The sequence below is a fragment of the Choristoneura fumiferana genome, chromosome 10, assembly GCF_025370935.1.
Source record: "Choristoneura fumiferana chromosome 10, NRCan_CFum_1, whole genome shotgun sequence".
In the NCBI taxonomy this organism is placed as follows: domain Eukaryota; kingdom Metazoa; phylum Arthropoda; class Insecta; order Lepidoptera; family Tortricidae; genus Choristoneura; species Choristoneura fumiferana.
This window is the reverse complement of record NC_133481.1, coordinates 16,998,939-17,020,589: the sequence shown is the minus strand read 5'-3', so window position 1 is coordinate 17,020,589 and position 21,651 is coordinate 16,998,939. Positions and strand designations below refer to the sequence as shown.

General features: G+C 39.3%; 1 protein-coding gene across 1 annotated transcript in view; it reads right to left on the bottom strand.

Annotated features, from left to right (window-relative positions):
- Window positions 1-10,639: 10,639 nt before the first annotated feature.
- The window catches only part of LOC141431774 (uncharacterized), a 19,455-nt gene continuing 8,443 nt past the window's right edge, over window positions 10,640-21,651 (bottom strand). The window contains exons 10-17 of the mRNA XM_074092954.1: window positions 18,657-18,763; window positions 17,364-17,843; window positions 15,948-16,064; window positions 14,862-14,928; window positions 13,767-13,867; window positions 12,712-12,885; window positions 12,384-12,531; window positions 10,640-11,979 (exon numbers count right to left, since the gene is read on the bottom strand). Coding sequence (XP_073949055.1) covers window positions 10,647-11,979; window positions 12,384-12,531; window positions 12,712-12,885; window positions 13,767-13,867; window positions 14,862-14,928; window positions 15,948-16,064; window positions 17,364-17,843; window positions 18,657-18,763 — 2,527 coding nt within the window. The 3' untranslated portion in view covers window positions 10,640-10,646. The remainder of the gene's footprint in view (window positions 11,980-12,383; window positions 12,532-12,711; window positions 12,886-13,766; window positions 13,868-14,861; window positions 14,929-15,947; window positions 16,065-17,363; window positions 17,844-18,656; window positions 18,764-21,651) is intronic.

Genomic DNA, 21,651 nt, shown 5'->3' with positions numbered 1-21,651 from the left:
CTATTTTTAGGCCGTATCGTATACAATAAACCACGCCAACGCGTAACGTGCGTGTACTGTGCGCTCAACGTCCCGTTTCTTATTGAGCGTTCTGGGCAAGTGAATTAGAGTCATTTAGTGACTGAAAAATAATAGTTGAGTAAGTGTAGAGACATATCTAGTCATTTGTTGGTCTCGGATTAAAGTCGACCCTGCGGTACACCAGTATTTGCAGTATTTGTAATTTGTATTTTTTGACATTATAAATTTTTGTTGACAGGCAATGACCGGCGATAACGAAGGCACTTGCGCGGCGGCGTGCGGTCGGCGCGTGTCGCTGCTGCGGCTGGAGCCCGCCAGCGGCGAGTACCGCGTGGCGCGCGCGCTCACGCTTGACCGCGCGCCGGCCTCCCTACTGCTCACACCGGCCGCTCTCTACAATCGCCGGCGACCGCCCGCTGCGCGTCAACTTACCCTCCGGCCGCTCTAGAGACCTTTCGCCGCCGACGACCTCACCGTAGCTGCCGCCGCCAAGAAAAAATCACCCCCTAAAGCCATCTGCTCGTCAAACCCGACCCACTCGAGATCCTCCTATGCTACGCGGAATGTGGCGTCTTTGTCGACGGGAATGGCAAACGTACGCGAAACGACGACCCAAAGAGCTCCGCCGTCACCGAATTCGAATACGTCAACCCGTTCCTTTATGCGGTAGGCGAGGATTTAGTCACCATCGTTCATATCAACGACGAAGCTTACAGAGCCCTCACCGTGCACTTGCGACACGCACTCGCTCGCGTCCACCGCTTCGGAGTCCTACTTGCCTGAAGTGTTCACGCTCAAACTGAGCGAACCCGCGCTTTCTAGGAACGACCGCGAACGGCGTCATACTCAGAACCAACATGAGACGGCGGCTACGAAGTGGTCGCAGTTGAGGGTATGGCGGCGTTTCAATCAAGCCCATCGGCGCGTCCTTGGAGTCTTTAGACTCGGTGTCGGACACGAAAGGGTCGACGACTGATCTGATGCAGCCCGACTTGCAGCACGACGTGTCGCAGGACAGCGTCGAGGCGACGACGGGCTTCCTCGCCGATATTAGAAAGAGAGCGCGACAATTACGCGAGAAAAATCGCAAGGAAGAAGACCAAATTCGAATGCAGATGCAAGCGCTCACGCCAGATGACGTTATTAAAGAAATTTTGACGACGGAAGTGGGGTTGAAGCGGGTTGCTGGTAGCAGGCAGTCGCCGCCGGTCACTTCTGAATTCGATTCAGACTCCGAAAGCGGCAGCGAAGGCGAAACGGACACTGACGACAGTGCGCGGCAGCTCTCTGCGCAGAAATGTTCACGAGAAAGTGAGATTCGAATAATAACATCGAATTAGCCAACAACAGTACTTACAGTTAGGTAGATAACGATTCATATTAAAATAGGGATATAAATAACTTTTTTTAATTTTTAATAAGTAAAGCAAATACAATTTTACGATACTGCTCAGTATTGTATTTACTCGTAACGTCGGTAGATTCAAGTATGATGGCGTAGTTTTATTGTTTATTTATTTTTGCTAGTAATTTAGGCCTTGTTAGTGTGTCAATATTTTAATAATATAATCAGTACTACTTATACCTCAGTTTTAGAAAAAATAATGTTTTTCAATTTTGTTTGTTTACTCACAGCGATTATTGTGACTTATTTTAGTTTTCTATGGCTTCAGTTCTAAATTTGCTAAGTATTTGTACTTAATATATTAATTTAGATAAGTTAAATTAACGAAGCTTGTGTGTCCAATTAATGTAAAACGTTTTAGCTAATTACTGTTATCATGGATGTAGTTCGCTCAAATAATGATTGTGTTCCTAATACTCAGCGTAAGTATTGCTTTGATTACTTATTATATCATTACTGAATAACGATTGCAATATTAACTATATTACGCTATTGTATTCTGCTGGCCCAATACTCGTGTATTAATAGACCAGAGATTTGGAGGACGATATTATGCTATTAACCCTTAAACACATGTTGTAACTAGGCCAACGTTTATCCATAATCAATAAGTGCAAAAATTTCAAATTCCCATAAAAAACCCATAGTCTGATTAAAAGAACTTTTCTCGCATTTATTACGCCATTAGGTAATCAGATGTCTTTTAAAAAAATAAATATATTTAAGGGTTAATAGGTTGTCTATCCCTATCACAAGAGTGCATTTTTATTATCATACGTCCAATGCTTACTTTTCTAATCTGATAGGGTGATCTGAATTAATCCGTCTCAGACCAAGTATAAACTGCGGGCATTAGACAGGGGACCAGGAAGTCACTCAAGATTTTAGAGCAAGCGCGTATCTGGGACTTTGTGGGAATTCCTACTCAAGTCTGAGCAGAAAATGAATCGTAGAGTAAAGCGGGCTAAAAGCGCAAGTGATAGGAAAACTGGTGTAACATCGGTTTTTCTTTCTGGCTAATTTTGTGACAGTTTTTTCCTCACTTGCCGCTATTTAAGAAATGTATTGTACTACAATTATTATTAACATTTTACTGTGATTTTATAATTGACTTTAGTTTGTGCTAGATTTAGTTTTAAGTAATACTTGTTAATTTCCTTCTACGATGACCTGTTAAAGAATATATAATTTTGATATGCATACATTTTTCATTTGATTGTCAGCCATTAGTAGGATAGTTACCTAACTAAATTCTTTAAGAGTCCGCAGCAAGTAGCGCTCAACTCCGCGTTGAGATCACGCGCTAACGCTTTAAAATGTTGTTGTTTCACCTAGAGTAAGACAGGGCGCTAGAAAGAAAGCAAGAGCGCGCTAGCGGGAAGGCGGAGCTAGAGACATGTCACAGTAACAATATTGCAGTAAAATATCTTCATACAATGGTGAAATTATTGCAGTATCTAAGTAGAATATAACAGTAGAACATCTCCAGACCAAGATTATAATATATACAGCGCGGGAGGGCAGCTACGGCTAGGATATTATTTGGCGTTCCAAAAACGTAAATGTACATTACACTACACATTACGCTGTAAAAACTTTTTTACTGCCCATGGTGAGTACACAATTTTACGTCTTCACCTTGCCAGAAAGTGGGTTTTACCATACGCATAGCGGCGGTAAAACTCACATTATGGCCAGGTGTGGCGTAATAGTACATTATGTCTTAAGGGCGGTTAATAAGAAATTACGAACGAGAGTATTAGAAGCTCAAGTCAAAGACTGAGGACTAGGTCGATGTTCATAATTATAGTACCGCCCGTGCGACTTACAATGTTTCATCACATTTGCGAGTAAAATTGTATATGTGTAAAGAAAATATTATTGTTACAAAAATTGCCGATACCGCTGGTGCAGTTCTTGGCAGCGCCAGCTACCAGCCGCCCTCGCCTCCCGCAGCATGTGCCTGACATGCGTGCACGAGGTCCTCCTGCTAGTCGTGCAGAACCTGCGCGCGCAGCAGTATTAGTACGCGCAACAACTCATAACGCCAAAAAATTACCTTTCCTTTTGGCTTTGCCGTCGGCGGGTAAAAATTGGTTACTTTGAATATTTTAGTCAAATCTATGAAAACAGAAAATGTAGCATGACGACAGAGCAAAGACGGTTCTGGAAGGAAATACCTACAGTGATAACCAATTCTATTCCTCTTATTATTAGTAATGTGTGTTTTAAATTGATATTTGTGAACTTCATTAAAATGGAACATAAGGCACAGGAACGGTTGGCTGAGAGTGTTAGCCAATGTGTAAATACAAGTCAACATTTGAAATGGATTCAATACTGTTACATCGACTCTTTACTGTTCTTAAATATGCAGACCTGACAAATATGTATCTTTAATAGACTAATGATAGATAGATAATGCACAAATAGTGTGCCATTTTCAAGTAGCTTACTTGAGTAGGTATGATGGGCTTTTTATAAGCCTTTTTTATTTACTTTTAAAAGACAGGGTTAGTTAATTGATGTAAGTTATTGTTTGTGTGTAGGAGATGCTTACAGAACTTAGATAATTTTATATCTCAGAGAACCATAGAATTGTCTAGGTGAATTAGGAAATGTTCTAATGAGTAGAACTACTCGTTATTAGAAACCATATTTTGACACTTCCCTAAACCACTTCTACCGAAGCAGGGGCGAGTTACTGCGAAATTCGAAAATGGAAGTTCGTATCCGTACCGTCTCACTCTCTTATATATATAAAGCGGTCAGCCGGACGGAAAGATACGAACTCAAATTTTGCAGTTCGTAGTATAGGGCCAGACTCAGTTTAACTTACAACTTTGGGCTGCATGGAAGTATTTCCCTCGAACTTTATAAAGTTGATCAATGTAAGTCAAATTGAGTACGTGCGGAGTTCGCTCCGCTTCCAGTGGAGGAGGCATAAGACTTCTCACTCTTTTCTTGTTTTCTGTATTCGACAAACTTCACTTATTAGAGCAACCAGTTCATTGATAAATTTTAATAAATCTCTGTTTATTTGGACAAACAAATAAGCCGGCGTCACAGATATTTGTCACATAATTGAACATAAGCAGCAAGTAGCGAGCAACCTCCGCGTTGAGATCACCCGCTAACGCTTTAGACTGAGAGGTTTCACCTCGAGTAAACAGGGCGCTAGAAAGAAAAAGCAAGAGCGCGCTAGCGGAAGGCGGAGCTAGAGTAAAATTCAGCAGTTAACAATATTGTAGTTAATTTATCTTCATCAATGGTGAAATTATTGCAGTATGTAAGTAAAATAAAAAAGTAGAAACTCTTTTGGTGGTTTCACACCTTGATTGCCTTGACCTTAGACGAAGATTCTACTTTATGCACTAGAGCATAAAAAGTTATTGTATGTTGCCTAGATGCAGCATGAACACGCACTTTACGAGCATGAGAAGTGAAATAGTCGATTGTACAACAAGAGCATAAAACGAGCCATTTACGACGTTTACGATTTTAAGACGTTCGTTCCGGTACGGCGAGGGTGGATAGACACGTCGAGGGAAAAATGGTTTAATGCTCGAGTTTTACACTGCTTTTTACTTCGATTAATTCGAGGAAATAGCAACAGTGGAAACAATGGTTCACTTACTATGTTTCTTTTATTTTTCATGAATTACTATATACATAATTCTATTTTTTATTTTATTGATTTATTTTGATTGATTTGGTTAATTTTTAGTTTTATATAAATAAATAAAAAAGTTAAAAACTTTCTGTTTGTGGCTGGTTGACACCTGATTAGCTTGGTCTTAGACAAAGATTTTATTTATGCACTAGAGCATAAAAAGTCATTTTATGTCGCTTAATCTCAGCATAAAAACGAACTTTACGAGCATGAGAAGTGAAAAGTATAATATCTATAGACTACAACATCAACTTGATTGGACACATTGAAGATTGGGTGTATTGAATAAATAAAAAAAGTCATACAATATGTGTTTTATTTTTTAATACATACAAGTATGAAAATTCGCTTATTTTTAAGAACTCTCTCGTATCGGTAACTTTCTAGGTAGACGCGGATCTATAATTTCAGGTAGTATGCATTCCATGTAAAATTTTCTCAATTTATTTAATATGCTCTCCCAGAATCCTGTATCCTTTTCGATTTTTTCGAATAATATGCCTTTTGGAGTCCACACCACGAAGATACAGTATCTTTTTTTTGTAATATTTAACTGACCTTGTACTTGATAAAAGTAGTTGTGATTTTGCTTCAGTTTTATTTTCTGAGGATCACTTTCGTCCAACACACAGAAAGTAATTTTTTTCTTTAAAATAGCTTCTGTTGGCGTCATATTTGCCGCCGAAGCTGGGCATTTGATCTCCACAATTGTTTCTTCGTCTATGACTCCGTCGGGACTCGCGCCTAAATACTGGTGTTCCTCGAGGATGTATAACCCACAAGGTGATACTTGCACTCCTAGTGCAGCTTCAGTCTCTTTTAAAGCGATGGGCTCATTCTCATTGCCGTATCTAGTAGCATCGCTACCTTTAAAATTGCTATATAAGAGTGTTTTTATAATATTTTTACACGACGTGGCAGCTCTTCTCTTACATATTTGACCAAACACTGACGCAGTAAGGCGTATTTTTCGTTGTTTGATCCATTCAGGGTTCGTTGCCTGCCCAACGGTATCTTTTTGGATATTTTCAAGTTCTATTTTACTTTTTGAAAAGTCTGCTAAGAGTGCTTGTTTTCTTTTTTCGTAGTGCTCAACTTCCATATCTGGTTCTTTTTCGATATCACCGTAATGTTCATCGGGTCCTGCGATACGTTTTCTTCGTTTTGATTTTTTGTCTTGGCTTGATTTTCTTTTCGCCTTTTCTGCCTGCCTCTTCTCATACTTCTGCGTGTAAGTCCCCAGTTCTTCATTTTTTGTTAATACTTTACTCATGGTTGCTACAAGACTCCCGGTGTTTCTTTTTGTAGCAGCTGCGTAGCAACGGGACTCATAAGATCCACGAAGGGAGTAATTTATTCGTTTGCCTCCTATAAATTTTGCGATTAGTGCATTAAACTGCTCAACAATATTGTTTGTTTGCCCCATAAGGAGACTTTCGGCATTGTTTAAAATAGGACTTATAGCGGTGTATATGTCATACCACAAGCCACAATCTTTCATTTGGCCTATGAAGTTTTCTTCGCCTGGTTTCGGGCCATTACAAAAATATGTTTTGCAGTTGGCATGCTCACCAAAAACGTGGCAAGGCCCGTTTCGTAGGTCTTTTTTTAATTCATTTACTTTCTCAGTAAAAGTTTTCCCTTCCATTTTCGAAGAAAAGTCTATTGCTCCTTTAATTGCCTTTCGTAGTCGCAATATGTTATCATTTAGGCATTTCCTCATGATAATAGGGACAGGTCCTTGTTTATTTTCAGTTTTTTTTGTCAAATTTCTCAATTTAGTGCAATAATTTCGTAATAAATGATTACTGCATTCTATTTTGTGTATAGCAGTGGAGTGGCCATATGGCAATGCTTCGTTTAAAGCACTCATGACACTGCTATCGCCATCACCAATAAGTTTGGTGTATTTCAAGCCATGCATATTTATGCTGCATTTAAAACCTTCTACTACACCGTCGGCTTCCATTGCTGTGGAGCTACCAGACCAGTTTTTAAAACATTTATGTTTCTTGACCTCAATCTTTTTATTACTTGCAACAGCGCATACAGAGCAATAAGAATTCCGTATTCCTAAAAAGAGAACCTTTTTAGTTTCATACCCAATAATGCACGCTACCCCGGATAATGAATTATAATTGCTGGTACGATATGATCTTTTTCCCCACGATGCGTCCGCTACTACTGTGATGTAGGGAACGCCATCAGCGTCTACGTTTCCTTTTTCAATTGCCATTTGTTTTTCTTCGAGTCCTGCCTCAAACATGCTCTTCAAAGAGATATCTTTTAAAACATCCCCAAGCAACAAATTCTCTTTCCAAATGTTTTCTCCGCTATACATGGCATATCTAAATGAGCGCAAAGCTCATCTAATTGGGAAAAGCCACTACCCGAACATACGACTGCTTGAACAACATTTTTATTAATTTTAGACTCTAGTTTTTCATTATTAAATGCTTCTTTTTTGCCACACATTTTGCATTTGAAAAGAAAAGTTGACTGGAATCCGATTCTCGACTCCTTCACAAAATCCATATCTTTAAAGCTGCAATTAAATGGACTATGATCCACAGCCTTCATTTGTTCAAATAAATATTGAACATTGAAAATTCGTCGACCTGTCATTTTACGTACGACTTCCTCATTGCTATCATGATCAAGTTCAATTTGTAATGATGGTGTCGAGGACGGAGTACTCGGACTCAAATTTCTGAAAGGAAAAAAAAAGTTACGTTATATTTATACCATGCAAGGTTAAATCAGAGTATACGGTGAAATAAAAATATTTGATACTGCATTATGAGGCGTACACTACTACAGAAAACTTCTAACGCCGGTGACGCTATGCAAAAAATACGTTTCGATTTTCGGTGCCATATTGTGCGCGCGACTACATTTTTAATACAAGCTTTTTGCTGACTGTACTTGCATTTTCATCCAAACTACTTTTCCGTACCAAATGTGGAAGAAGTGGGTCAAATTCAACTCGCAAGATTTTACCTGCACATACATTCATAGGTACATACATTGCAACTATTGCAAGGTAAAAGCTTGTAAAAATAATAATAAAAACACCAACCTGCTAAAATTTTGAAATTGAGGCGGAGGATCGGTATTGTTATCACTATCAGACTGCTCACTGGCATGCTCTCCGGTGCCAAGCGTACTGCACATGTAAAAAATACATACATAGTGAAATGACGTCAGTCGCCATTAGTCAAAGTAATAACAGAGACTACCAGAGGTAATACTTCGTTCGTAATACCTTACTTATCGCCCTTAATGAACAATGGGATATTATAGTGCTATGACCTGTATAAGTGAAATAACAGAAGTGCGGTGTACATCGATCAAGATAATAAACTGAAATCATCTTTAATAGCCGTGTCAATATAGGTACGAGTAGGTACTAGTCTCAGTGCAGTTGCAGTCAAGAGCGAAAATAAAACTACAAGTGAAAAACGTAAGTAGCTGTGAAATAAGTTTTTGGTAAAAAAAAAATCTGTTCAAGCTTTTTTTTTTGCTGACTGTACTTTTTGTCGACTTTACTAGCATTGTTACCTATTAAACTACATCATACGAAATTTCAAGTCGATGCCATTAACCGTTGAAGAATTCCGTCCTGCGGAGACGATCCTGGCCGGACTACCAGGATGTCAGCTACCAGATTATTGTATTGTCACGCAATTCACATAAGTATACCAAATTTCAAGTCAATTCGACCACTGAAACTGAGTCAAATTCAACTCGCAGGATTTGAGCCTCACATACATACATACGAGTACATAGGTACATACATTGCAAGTTAAATAAAAGATTGTAAACTAGTAAAAATAATAATAAAAACACTAACCTGCTTAAATTTAGAGGTTGAGGTGGAGGATCGGTATTGTTATCACTATCAGACTGCTCACTGGCATGCTCTCCGGTGCCAAGCGTACTGCACATGTGAAAAATACATACATGGTGAAATGACGTCAGTCGCCATTAGTCAAAGTAATAACAGAGACTACCAGAGGTAATACTTCGTTCGTAATACCTTACTTACCGCCCTAATACACAATGTGCTATTACAGTGCTATGACCTGTATAAGTGAAATAACAAGTTTGTGTGGTGTACCTACGTCGTACAAAAATAATAAATAAAGGTACGAGTACGAAAATTCATTTTTAATACAAGCTTTTTTGCTGACTGTACTTTTTGTCGACTTTACTAGCATTGTTACCCAAACTACATTTATTTTGTACCTATACCAAAAACAAGTCGATAACATTGTAACAGTTGAAGAGTTCCGTCCTTCGGAGACGATTCTGGCCGGACTACCAGGATGTCAGCTACCAGATTATTGTATTGTCACGCAATTTACATAATTATGCAAAATTTCAAGTCAATCCGACTGCTAGAAGTTGGTCGAATGCAAGATTTGATTACAGACAAATATCGGGACAGGTGAAACTAAATAAAAGCTTGTAATAGAGGACAAGGAAGAAAAATCTTACGCTACTGTCCTAGTTATAACTTACCTATTAGGATTAATGTTTTCTTTTTTATGACGAGCCGGTCCTTTTTTTTTCCTACGAGCCGATAACCATAATCTTGTCTTCGATGATCTTTTCACTTCTGGAAACAAGAACATTAATAATTATTTTTTATGGGAGCGCCATAGTTCGCATAGGTACTCTTTTCTCTTTTCTAGTAAAACCATAATTATTTTTTGTCCAAATCATCGTTTGTCAGTATGCGAGCCGATATATGGACCCATTTTTTATAAGTACTTGGTAATATTGACTAAAATGCATCTAGGTAGGTACTTACCCTGTTTATCCATTTTTGTAACATAAAAATGCAAAGTCCATATAAGAAAGCCAAGGTCGTCGAACAGTATGTGCACACACACCACCAGTATCACCAAGAAATATCAAATCCGTTATCAGTCCAAGTCGTAAGTAGTTAGATCGCGTTTATGATACGAAGAGAATTCACCAAAATAATATTACGTAACTCTCGCGCACAGCTGACGAGTCACTACTAACGAGCGACGCACGCACACGCAGGGCCAGCGTAAACCAAGGACAAAGGGCGGCGCGTACCGCCCTCCCCGTACCGTTCCCCGCGCTAGAGTGATTCGCTGCAGATTCGCATAAAAAATGTATAGTTTTTTACTGATTTTCGTAGTTTCGTTCTCATTTGAAAACCACAAAATCATTTCGGAAAAATGCTTTTTCTTATGAAACTACATAGTTTAGTCGATGCCGGAAATAGGTTTTGACTTCAATCTGAACTATATTTTGGCCGTAGTATTTAACCGAACTGCACAGGGTTTTTGGCTCTTAAAATGCAAAACTTGTACTCGTTCTATTTTCTTTGTAATACCATTTCAAGAGTCATAAACTAATTTCAGGCCTAGATATGCCTTATCTCATTGTATTTACAAAAATCATGATGATGCTACTTGTTATTTTAAAATAAGGACGTAACTACGATTTGTATGGAGAATCAAGCTTGCTGCGGACTCTTAATTTAAATTATGTTTAAATCATCACATTTCAATTTTTCGCAGCATCTTTAGCTTCTCTCAAACTCCTTTCTCTTTCCAACAATCTCTTCCTCACTTCTTCTGGATTATACTTTTTCCTGTACACCCTTCTCACTCTTCTTACCGGATTGACATTTCTTGCTTTTATAACTTTTTTCTTGCCATAATTACTATTATTTATCACCGAAGGGGCTCTAGAATCTTCCAAATGTCTGAAATTTCTTGATTTTCTTGTGGAATTGTTGAATATGTCATGATTATTGGTTAATGTTGCTGGAGTTCTGGTGTCTTCTAAATGTCTGAAACTTTTTGATTTTCTCGTGGTATTATTAAAAATATCATAATTATTGCCTGTGACCGATGGAGCTTTAGTATCCTCTAAATTTCTAAAATTTCTTGGTTTTCTTGTTGCATTATTATATATGTCTCTTTGCTCTCTAATAGTCGCGTCGTAGAATACTTTGCCATTAATAATAGCTTTTCTTATATTTTCAGTAGTACTTAAAACTCTTGGTGGTCGGACGAACGTAGTTTCACTTACTTCTAAACTCTTGTCATTGTTTAACCGTTCTCTTTCTATTTCATCTTTAGTTATTTTACGTATTATACCTCTTCTTTCTGTAGTGGGAAATCTGTTACCAAAATTGAAATCTATCAAATCCTTATCAATTGCTATGTTTTTTGATTCTAGGTCTTTCTGTGATCTTTTTTCTAGAATTAGTTGGCCACCACGTCTTGAAGCAAGGAGTCGACCTAAAGCTTCTATTTGTCTCTCTTCAGCTTCTAAAGTTTTAACATCAGGTTCTTTGTCACCCGTTTTAGCATCTTCTATGTCCAAAACTTCGATAGAACCCGTTAAATCTTCTAATTTATCATCAATACCCTCTATTTTGTCATTATCTTTTGCTGCGACAATTGGTTTTATAATTTCCACATCAGAAACATTCATTTTTACCTCTTTTTCAGCAACTTTTTTCGGTTCATCTGTAGCAACTACTGTTTTGGACGTAGTCGTTGTAACTTTATCTAACTCTTGTGGAATATCGTCGGTTATGTTAGCAATGTTCCTTGCTTCGTCTCTACGTGTTTTAGTGTCATCATTAGGTTTTTCAGTGTTCACTTTGATAAATTCACCTGGTTTTGGTCTGGGGAGTTCAGGTCTATCTATTCTGTCTATATCTGGTCTTTCTGGTGCTCTAACTGGTCCTGGTCTTTCCGGTCTTTCTGGTATTTTGGGTCTTAGAGGTCCTAAATTGTGGTCCTCAGTAGGTGTTGTTTCGTTGTATTTAAAGTATGTTATGTTAGGTGGTGGGCCCTTGTGAAGATACGCTACAGGCCAATATCTGAAATATACAAAAATATTCAATATGTAATGTTTTATACATGTTTTTATGTGTAAGTATGGTTTTTATCTGAACTTTAACAGTTCTAAAGTAATTTGTAGTTCATGGTTAATAGCAACGTTTAATGTAGAGGTAAAGGTAAGTTATGCATTTTTTGCGAGATAAAGTCCCGTTTTAGCACATAAACATTGTAACAATTTAGGGGATTATTGATTATGCTGGAGCAACTTAAGAATTATTTTACCAAAATCAAAAAAGATGGTCGCAAAAAGTTTGATCTTGAGTGGTCGATTTGAAATTAGTTTTTTGTTAGAAATAGTATATTCTTGGGGTTACTATAAATACTTAATTCCAATTCATTTTTCAGTTTGACGTTAGCGTTTTTTTATTGTAGAGTACTATACCTTGGCACTCCCAAACCGCCAGGGACTGGTGGGTCTAGCTCCTGCGGCTCCTCTAAGGCCAGTGGAGCCCATTGCCCACTGCTGGGCCTTGGGTAGTTGTGATGATACTTTATATGGGGTCGGCTGATCGGAGGAACGCGAGTGTAACCTTAAAATAAAGTAAATAAAAATCATCCTAATAATATTATCCTCGTAAGTCTTCGTGTACTTCACAAAGTCCAAATCAATTGCAAGAATAAATTCCGAACGTACTCGGTGGAGTACATATTTTTCAAAGAAGTATGAACGTTCAGTTATGTAATTAACCCCGTTTATAAATAAAACACACCTGGCAAAGGATTTCCATATCTATCGTAGTACGCTGTAGGTCCATTTTTGTACAGATCATCCCAGTATTTTCTGTCTGCCTCAGATATGTACGGACCCAGTATAGGTTTGTCTCTATCCGATGAATAAGATGGCCTGTTGTTCCATGGGCCAGATGGATACCGAGATGGTGGCTCTGAAAATTCATGAAATACATCAGCTTTTAAATATATAAGCCCAACGTTCCTGTACACAGGGACAGGGAGGCTACTACGAAATTCAGAAATCGAAGTTCGTATCGCACCGTCCCTTTTACTCTCGTATTAAATAATATAAGCGTCGGCGGGACGGCAAGATACAAAGTTCGAATTTTGCACTTCGTAGTATAGTGCCGCGGTGGCCTAGTGGATTCACTAATATTTCGCAACTAACGTTTTGCAACCTGATTCATTTCGCAACTGTTTAATATTTCTGAAACTGTAAATGTTTCAGGATTCTTATAAAACTAACCTAACCTAAGGGGTTCTACACGATGGCCCTGAAATAAATACTGAAATATTTACAGTTTTAGTTTGCGAAATGAAAAATTGCGAAATGAATTAGTTTCCAAACGTTAGTTACGAAATGAACGGATACCGGCCAGTGATTTGACCTACTGATGTGCCAAAGGAAACTTTCCAAAATTGCGGAATTTTTCATAAGTATAAGAAAATTTCGGAAACTTACAATTTTGCGGATTGAAACTTTTCGTTTCTTAAATTTAAAATCCCTATATATCTTGTAAAATTTTCCAGAAATTTCCGAGAACCTTTCCAACTTTTTGGAAACTTTCCGCAACTTGCACATCTGTAGTTTGACCTATATGGCCTCTCAAGCAGAGGATCGTGGGTTCGAAATTTTAATAAACTTGCGAAGAATTTAAATTGTGTGTGTAAAGTTCCCAATCCGCATTGGGCCCGCGTGGGAACTACACCCCAAGCCCTCTCGTTCTGAGAGGAAGCCTGTGCCCTGCAGTGAGACGTATATAAGTCGAGATGATGATGATGGATGATGATGGTCTAACCTATGGGTACTAACCTCTGTTCCCTTGTGACGGGTGAGGCACATTATGCTGGTGGTAGGGGTAGTATTTTTCACTGCACGGCCGCCATTGGTCATTCTCTGGTCCTACATAACACCTGAAAAAAAAAATTGTTAGTGACTGTAAAACTCGAGGTCCCCGGTTCGAATTCGGTACGTGTAGCCGCTTCTGTGTTCAATAAACATTTCAGATGTTCTGACAATCAATGGGTTCAATTCGCAGACCCAGATTTACTTCTCTGATTTTTCATGTGTCATAAAGTATGTGTTCTTGTTTCAGTATAATAAATTAAAAAAACCTTACTGAATGACCAGATCTTACGATATAAACTAAATGCCATCCAAAAGGTTCGGGTATGTATACCTACCCACTTTAGTGGCATTCGGTTTTTTTTTGACGCTGACTTGACACACTGCCCTGTATTTTACTTTAACTGTTTGTTTTTTGTTTATTTAGGGCTGGTCGAAAATACAAACTGAAACATAGATGCACAGAAAAAACAGAAAAAGAGACCAGCGCTGGGAATCGAACCCAGGTCCTCAGCATTCCGTGCTGCGTGCTATTCCGTTACACCATCACTGGACAGGAGTACAGACACGAATAAAAAAAAAGTAACAAAAAATAACAAAAACAAAAAAGTTACAAAATTTGGAGGTGAAATAGAAAATACAAAAAGACTCCAAAAACCAATCTTATTTAGGGCTGGATTTAGAGTTGTAGAGGTCCACGAGCAATAAAGGAGTGGAGGCCTCTAAGATGAAAAGGCTGTTCAAGATTTTCTGTTGTGGATGTCCTTATTCGTTGGAGCTGTAGCCCTTGATACCCTATCCCTTAAATTCGGTCTTGGGTATACCTATCTCTTTCCGTGGGTGTTGTAACATGCGACTAAAGGACCTGATGTGAGAGTGGACTGGGCTCTATTGCCACCTACGAACTCCAGATATTAGCTCTGCGGTGTGGAAGGCAAGGGAGACCACCACACAATTTTCCCAAAAAAGTCATCGTGAAAGTACATCACTGATTCTCGACTGGCGACCGCGACCGCTCCGTCAAGAATGCAGCGAATTAAAGAGAGAGAAGAGAGTTTTTACCAAGGCTTGTTGAATCCCTCGCTGTAACCACAACGGTGGCTGGGGGCACAGCAATAGTCCCAAGACCCTGGAACAGAAGGCATCCATGAATACTGAATAGTCCAGAAGGGGAATTCAAATGATAATCTAAACGAGCCATATAACTCAATCTTTTTTTATACGGGCCACAAATGTGTTGAGCTATGGTGCAGTAAGACACAGCAATGGTTGTCAACAGAATTAAATTTAAAATTGTTGAAGTTCAATATAAATTTTACGCCAGCGGATCACTCATACTCATAATAACTCGGCAGGATACACGTTGAGTATATTTACAGTCAAGGGCAAAGATATCGACACGGTCAAAGTTACAAAAATATGTATACACGACTTTATGCACTTAACAAAAGGTGTCGTGGACGGTATTAGTAGCATTTAGGCTAGAAACAGTGCTCGACCGACGGTACGTCCTGACCGTCAGCGTTAACCGTCGGTTGCGCAAATTCATTCAGTGCTACACTGATGGCGAACTGCGACGCGTGTGTACAGTTCACAGGTCGGTCGCTCCGTCAGCGAAGCACTGAACGCATCCATACAATCTGATAGCTCGTCGGTCGACCAACGCCGCGCGACCAACGAGCCGGACCGACCGTATGCGCGTACCAAATCACGCGCGTACCAAATCAGCGCATACCGTCAGCGTAGCTACTAGCTACGCTGGCCGACGGTCGGTCGAGCACTGTTTCCAGCCTCTGTGCAGTGAGTCAGGACATTGCTATTGTTAACTTATTACTCATCGGCTTCCCTCCCTTCCGGCTCGCAGGTCCAGTGTCCGGTGACGTTCTTAGCGCACGTCGATAGCCCAGTGTCCGGCAACCACGTTCAAAGTCAAAGTCAAAATCAAAATATCCATATTCAATTTAGGCTACAACAAGCACTTATGAATGTCAAAAAAAATCTACCACCGGTTCGGAAAAACCTCTGTTGAGAAGAATCTGGCAAGAAACTCAACGAGGTACGTTCTTAGTGCACATAGTTCCTCCCCGGCACAGACCCGGACACCGTGTGTGTAGTGACTCAAAATGTTACTTCTAACTTATAACTCACCAACTTCCCCCCCTTCCGGCTCGCAGGCCCAGTGTCCGGCAATCACGTTCTGAGCGCATGTGGTTCCTGTCCGGCATGGGAAACCGGACACTGTGTAGTGACTCCATGACACTGCAACTATTACAAATAATAGCTGTCATAAATTATTGTTATCTTTAATTTAATCAAAACTGTTATTAAAATAATGAAAATTGAAAATATTGTCCTATAAAACAAAAATGAATACCATAGTTAGTAAAATAATGATACCTAGTCTACATGATGATCTAACTAAAGTGATAGTTACATTCTATAAAATATCTACTCTATACTACAATGACATGATTTTTTTTGACCTGAAACAAAGTATTATAAAACATCATCATAAGATAAATTTCGAGAGTTGTAACAGAAGCTTGCCTTAACTTAGGGTACTTTTTATAAAATCGTAACGAAAGGGTCATACAGTTTCCCCCTCTCTTCTAGTGTGTTAATGCGATTGGTCGATACGACACGCTTCCACGCCGCCCCAATGGAAGCTTACAGTAAATAAAAATAACATTCACTTATCTTAAATAAAGTATAAAACCTATTTTTGCAAAAAAAAGGTCATAATACGGTATTTGACCACTCCTGAATTCGCCATATCTTAATATTCTTATGAAAATATACAGTGTTTAGCAAAGAGAAAACTTAAATCGGTTGAAAATTGGATTTATAGTGACTTTTTAAAACTATCTATATACCTGTCTTTTTCTCAAACACTTTTCTCTATGCAGCAAGTATGGCGTTCTGGCGTGTGACGTCACATGCCAGTATGTCTTTCTCTGGCCAAACTTGAATTTCGAACCTTTATAACTTTGTTATTTGTAAAGGTAGCTTTAAAAATGTTTCTGTATTCGATAGCAGGCATTGTGTAGTTTTAATTTATAAAACATATACAAAATAGTCAAATACCTACCGTATTACTTCATAAAAGTAAAAAAAAACCCTTGACATTGTCTTTTAAAAGTTCAATATCTCAAAAACGGTTGGTTAACCCCCGACGCAAAAAGAGGGGTCGTGTTATAAGTTTCACCGCTACGTGTCTGTCTGTCTGTCTGTGGCACCGTAGCTTTTTAGCGGGTCAGGTCAGGTTTTCTAGCGATGGATTTTAGATATGTTTCATCAAAATACGTTGAGCCGTTTTTGAGATATTAAACTTTGAAGTGACAAAATCGGGGGTTTTCCAATGTTTTGTCGGTTAGGTTATTTTAATGAAGAATGAAACTGTAAATTAACTTTCCATTTTAAAAGACCGCACCAAAATTGGTTCACATACAGAGACACACAAACACGGCGTTCATATTTATAACAACCATCTTTTTGTGTGGTGGTAAAAAATAAAAGCTAAAGGCAAATACAAGACAATTAAAGTTAAATCTTAAGAATACTTACTTGGTCCATCTTCCTTGTCAATAGGGTAGGGCTTTACCACTGGCCTTGGTTCCGGCCTTACTACCGGCCTTTGTTCCGGCCTTACTACCGGCCTTGGTTCCGGCCTTACTACCGGCCTTGGCACAGGCCTCACTGGTCTCGGGTCAGGCCTAGGCCATCCTGGCTTATAGTCCGAAAAACCTGGGCGACCAGGATACCCTGACCCGCTTGGCGCTGAAGGTAAATAGGGTTCATAGGGCTTGTATTCAGGATAACTTTCATAATCGGGTTTGTAGCTTGGGTAATTTGGTCTGTGCTCGGGGTAAGGATAGTTGGGTTTGAAGTCTGGGCTGGTAGGTTCAAGGTAAGGTTTCTCGGCCGGCCGGTAAGGCCCGATTGGGCCGGTTGGGCCGGATGGTGGGCCGGATGGTGGGCCAGATGGTGGGCCGGACGGTGGGCCCGAAGGTGGGCCAGACGGCGGACCGGAGATGTATGAAGGTACTGGAAAAATGAAAATACAGATTTAGGCTACAGATACAGGCTTTCCTGGTTACTGGTTGATTGAATCCGACGCAACTTTGCGTAAATCCTTACTCTTTATAATAATAAATAATAAATAAATATCACGGGACAATTCACACCAATTGACCTAGTCCCAAAGTAAGCATAGCAAAGCTTGTGTTATGGGTACTAAGCAACGGATAAATATAATTATATAGATATAGATACATACTTAATTAAATACATATTAAACACCCAAGACCCGAGAACAAACATCCGTATTTTTTATACAAATATCTGCCCCGACACGGGAATCGAACCCGGACCTCAAGCTTCGTAGTCAGGTTCTCTAACCACTAGGCCATCTGGTCGTCTAAATAATAATTCGTCGTCTAAGTTATAATAGTTTAAATTAGCTGTATCCTTATAACTGCATAACCATTCTAAACATACGACCACGACAGTAAAGTTGCATTTGCGCGATACATTTTATACATTTGGGTAAGAAGTTCTACTAGCGTTTCAACCGCTATCAGCTTTCTGTCGCGTATTTCAAAGAAATGACCTACAGATACCGTACAATTTTAACATTAGGTACCTATTTTAAAAAGTACCATAAGCGCATATTTTGTTTTATAAAAAAAATCCGCTACCGCTCATTTATGCAATGAATATACTCGTAAATAATGTCACACGCAGCAAATCGCCGAATGTCTTTCTGTCCGACTCTTTTACTTACACCTGCATCTAACACTATCTCTTTCTATCTCTCGCTCTCTTAAGATCTGATTACATTACACTGTCACTCGTTACCTTCGGGTGCTGGCAGGTACCCAGGTCCACTGGGTACATCGGGACCATCAGGCGATGAGGGGTACGGAATTGGTACCAATGGACGGGGTAATTCCAAAGCATGGTCCCTAGAAACAGGAATAACGTATAATAATGTTGAAAAAAATCCATGGTAGCCTAGTGGTATTTGATCTATGGCATTTTAAGCAGAAAATCGAGGGTTCAAACCTAGGTATAGTATACTTCGTTTTTTTAGGATTAAAAAAGGGTAAACAATCTTGACGAGTATTTTAATTGAAGAACGTTTTAAAAAAACACAGTTATTACCTACTTATTACTTATGATACCAAAAGCATTACGGTATTTGACAACTTCTGATTTTGCCATATCTTATTATTATTTTGAAAATATAGATAAACAGATAGCGTTTAGTGAAGAGAAAATTTAAATCGGTTGAAAATTGGATTTATAGTGTTTTTTTGAAATATCTATATACCTGTCTCTTTCTCAAACGCTTTTCTCTATGCAGCAAGTATGGCGGTACTGGCGTGTGACGTCACATGCCAGTATGTCTTTCTCTGTCTAATCTTGAATTTCAAACCTTTATAACTTTGTTATTTGTAAAGGTAGCTTAAAAATTGTTTTTCTATTCGATAACAGGCATTGTGTAGTTTTCATTTATAAAACATATACAAAATAGTCAAATACCGTATTGTTATTATTTGCTGTGACTTATTTTTCAAAAGTGTTTTTCAATAAAAAAAACACGTCAAGTTCGCTTACCTTCTTTCAAATGCTAAAAAAAACGAAGTATAGGAAGCAAATTTTTAAGTTTTTCGAAATTTATGTGCTAATTATATTTGAAATTTACGGTTAAGGAAACTTAAACGGGCCTGCGTGGGGACCACAACCCTTTCATTGAGACATATAGGCCAGTTATCATAATCAAACCCAAATGGTAAAAAAAAACGAGTTCATGCGGCATCTTTTTTGGCAAATAGTCTTTTCAAAACCGCAGTAGAATAAAAAAAGTCTTAAAGCTACGCCACGCGTTCCTGGGAAAACAGCTCTTAGCAGACGGATAACAAAGTGTGGTTCCGCTTTTGCCTTTTGAGGTACGGAATCCTAAAAAACTGAAGTGTGTCGTTCCAAAAGAAATTGCTTTGGAAGTAGCTTACTGATAGTAGAATGTGTTCGCTAAGAAGGCAATAGAGACCGATGGAGAAGGATCGCGAAGGCAGCAAGGACAATGGGATACCTCATGACATGAGTCATGGCGTGCATTGAGTAGGCAGCAGGGAATACTGCGCTAGTGCTGGCGTGCGTTTCGGAACGTTCCTTTTCCCAAAATACCCTTTCCCAAAACACCCGTTTCCAGAATAACGGTTTCCTAAATCGACCGTATGCCAAAAGACCATAGCATCCGTATACCAAAAGACCCCATTCTCGTAGCATCCGTATGCCAAAAGATCTGTTTCTCATTTTCCGTAATGTAAAGAGGTTTCACAATATCTACATATTAACAAGCGGGTGTTTTGGGAAACGGATATCAAGACAAACGTATCTTTTGGGAGAAGCACATTTTGAGAAATGATTATTTAGGGAAAGGTAATGACGGGAACGTCATTGCTGGATTAGGTTTTTTTGGGAACGTATAATCAAGCCAAACGTATCTTTTGGGAGAAGCACATTTTGGGAACACTTATATCGGGAAACGGGATATTTAGGAAAAGGTAGTGACGGGAACTAATGTTTTGGGAACGGATGTTTTGGGAAAAGGACAGAACGTTTCGAAAGGCTGGCGCGCTGTTGCGGCGCAAACTAACAAACTGCCTACCATGGGATCGACTCTATGCACGCCAATGCCATGACCACGACCCCTCTATCAAGAGTGTCCAATTTAGAAAGACTTACTCATAAATGCTTCCTGTGGACTTTCCGCCAGCACTGTCCATTGAACAGGTCGAGAGGCGAAGAGCCAGTCGTCTGTAGAATGCTCGTAGTCCACACCTTTCTGGAGGTCAAAGAGACGGATCTTCGAGAGCAAACAGTTGTCAAACTCCTGGTGGAGCGTTGTTACGGAATACAAAAGTTGGAAAAATATATACTGGAATCCAAACTATGTATTGTACGAATTCTTGGATAATACCAATGCAAAGGTGTAAATTAAATAGAAATAATCTTAACATATTTTACATACATACATAAAATCACGCCTCTTTCCCAACGGGGTAAGGCAGAAACTACATCCTCCACTTGCTACGATTCTGGCATACACTCTCGCTTCCTCTACATTCATCAATCTTTTCATGCATGCACGTCAGTTTAGAGTACTTCTGACCCGACCTTCTTCAGACCGTTCTCGATTTGATCGAGGTAAGTTCGTCTAGACCTTCCTCTTCCAACATTCCCATTCACGCTCGTCTTATAGATCTGCCTAGTCAATCTATTTTCATTGATTCTCTCAACATGCCCAAACCATCCAAGCATCCCTTTCTCAATCCGTGTGACTATACCTTCTTCATTTACACCACAAGCGTTCCTTATCGCACTATACCTAGAAATAATCTTAGGTTCAAAAAAATCCAGTGGTCCAGTAGAAGCTCCAGTCTAGGTAAAGCTGCAGTATTAAGGGTTCAAATGGCCCCGTAATGCGGCACCAATCAGCTTGGTAATTGGAAGGTAACATTCAGGAAATGACATAGGTAGGAAGCTTAGATATCGGAACGGGGCGTCAGTACAGGCTGTCCCACGGGACTGTTCATCCCTAAGCGCGCGAGCCTTGTATCGCGGCAATAATGACTTGGTTGCGTTGTATTGGTGGTAACATTCGTAACATTCTGGAAATTAAAACTATGACTTACTTGTAAGAGAAGCTTAGGCATCGGAACGGGGCGTCAGTAACAGGCTGTCCCACAGGACTGTTCGTCCCTAACGCGGCGCGTGGCCTCGTATCGCGGCACCAATCAGCTTGGCAGCGTTGTCGTATTGGAGGTAACATTCTGGAAATTAGGTA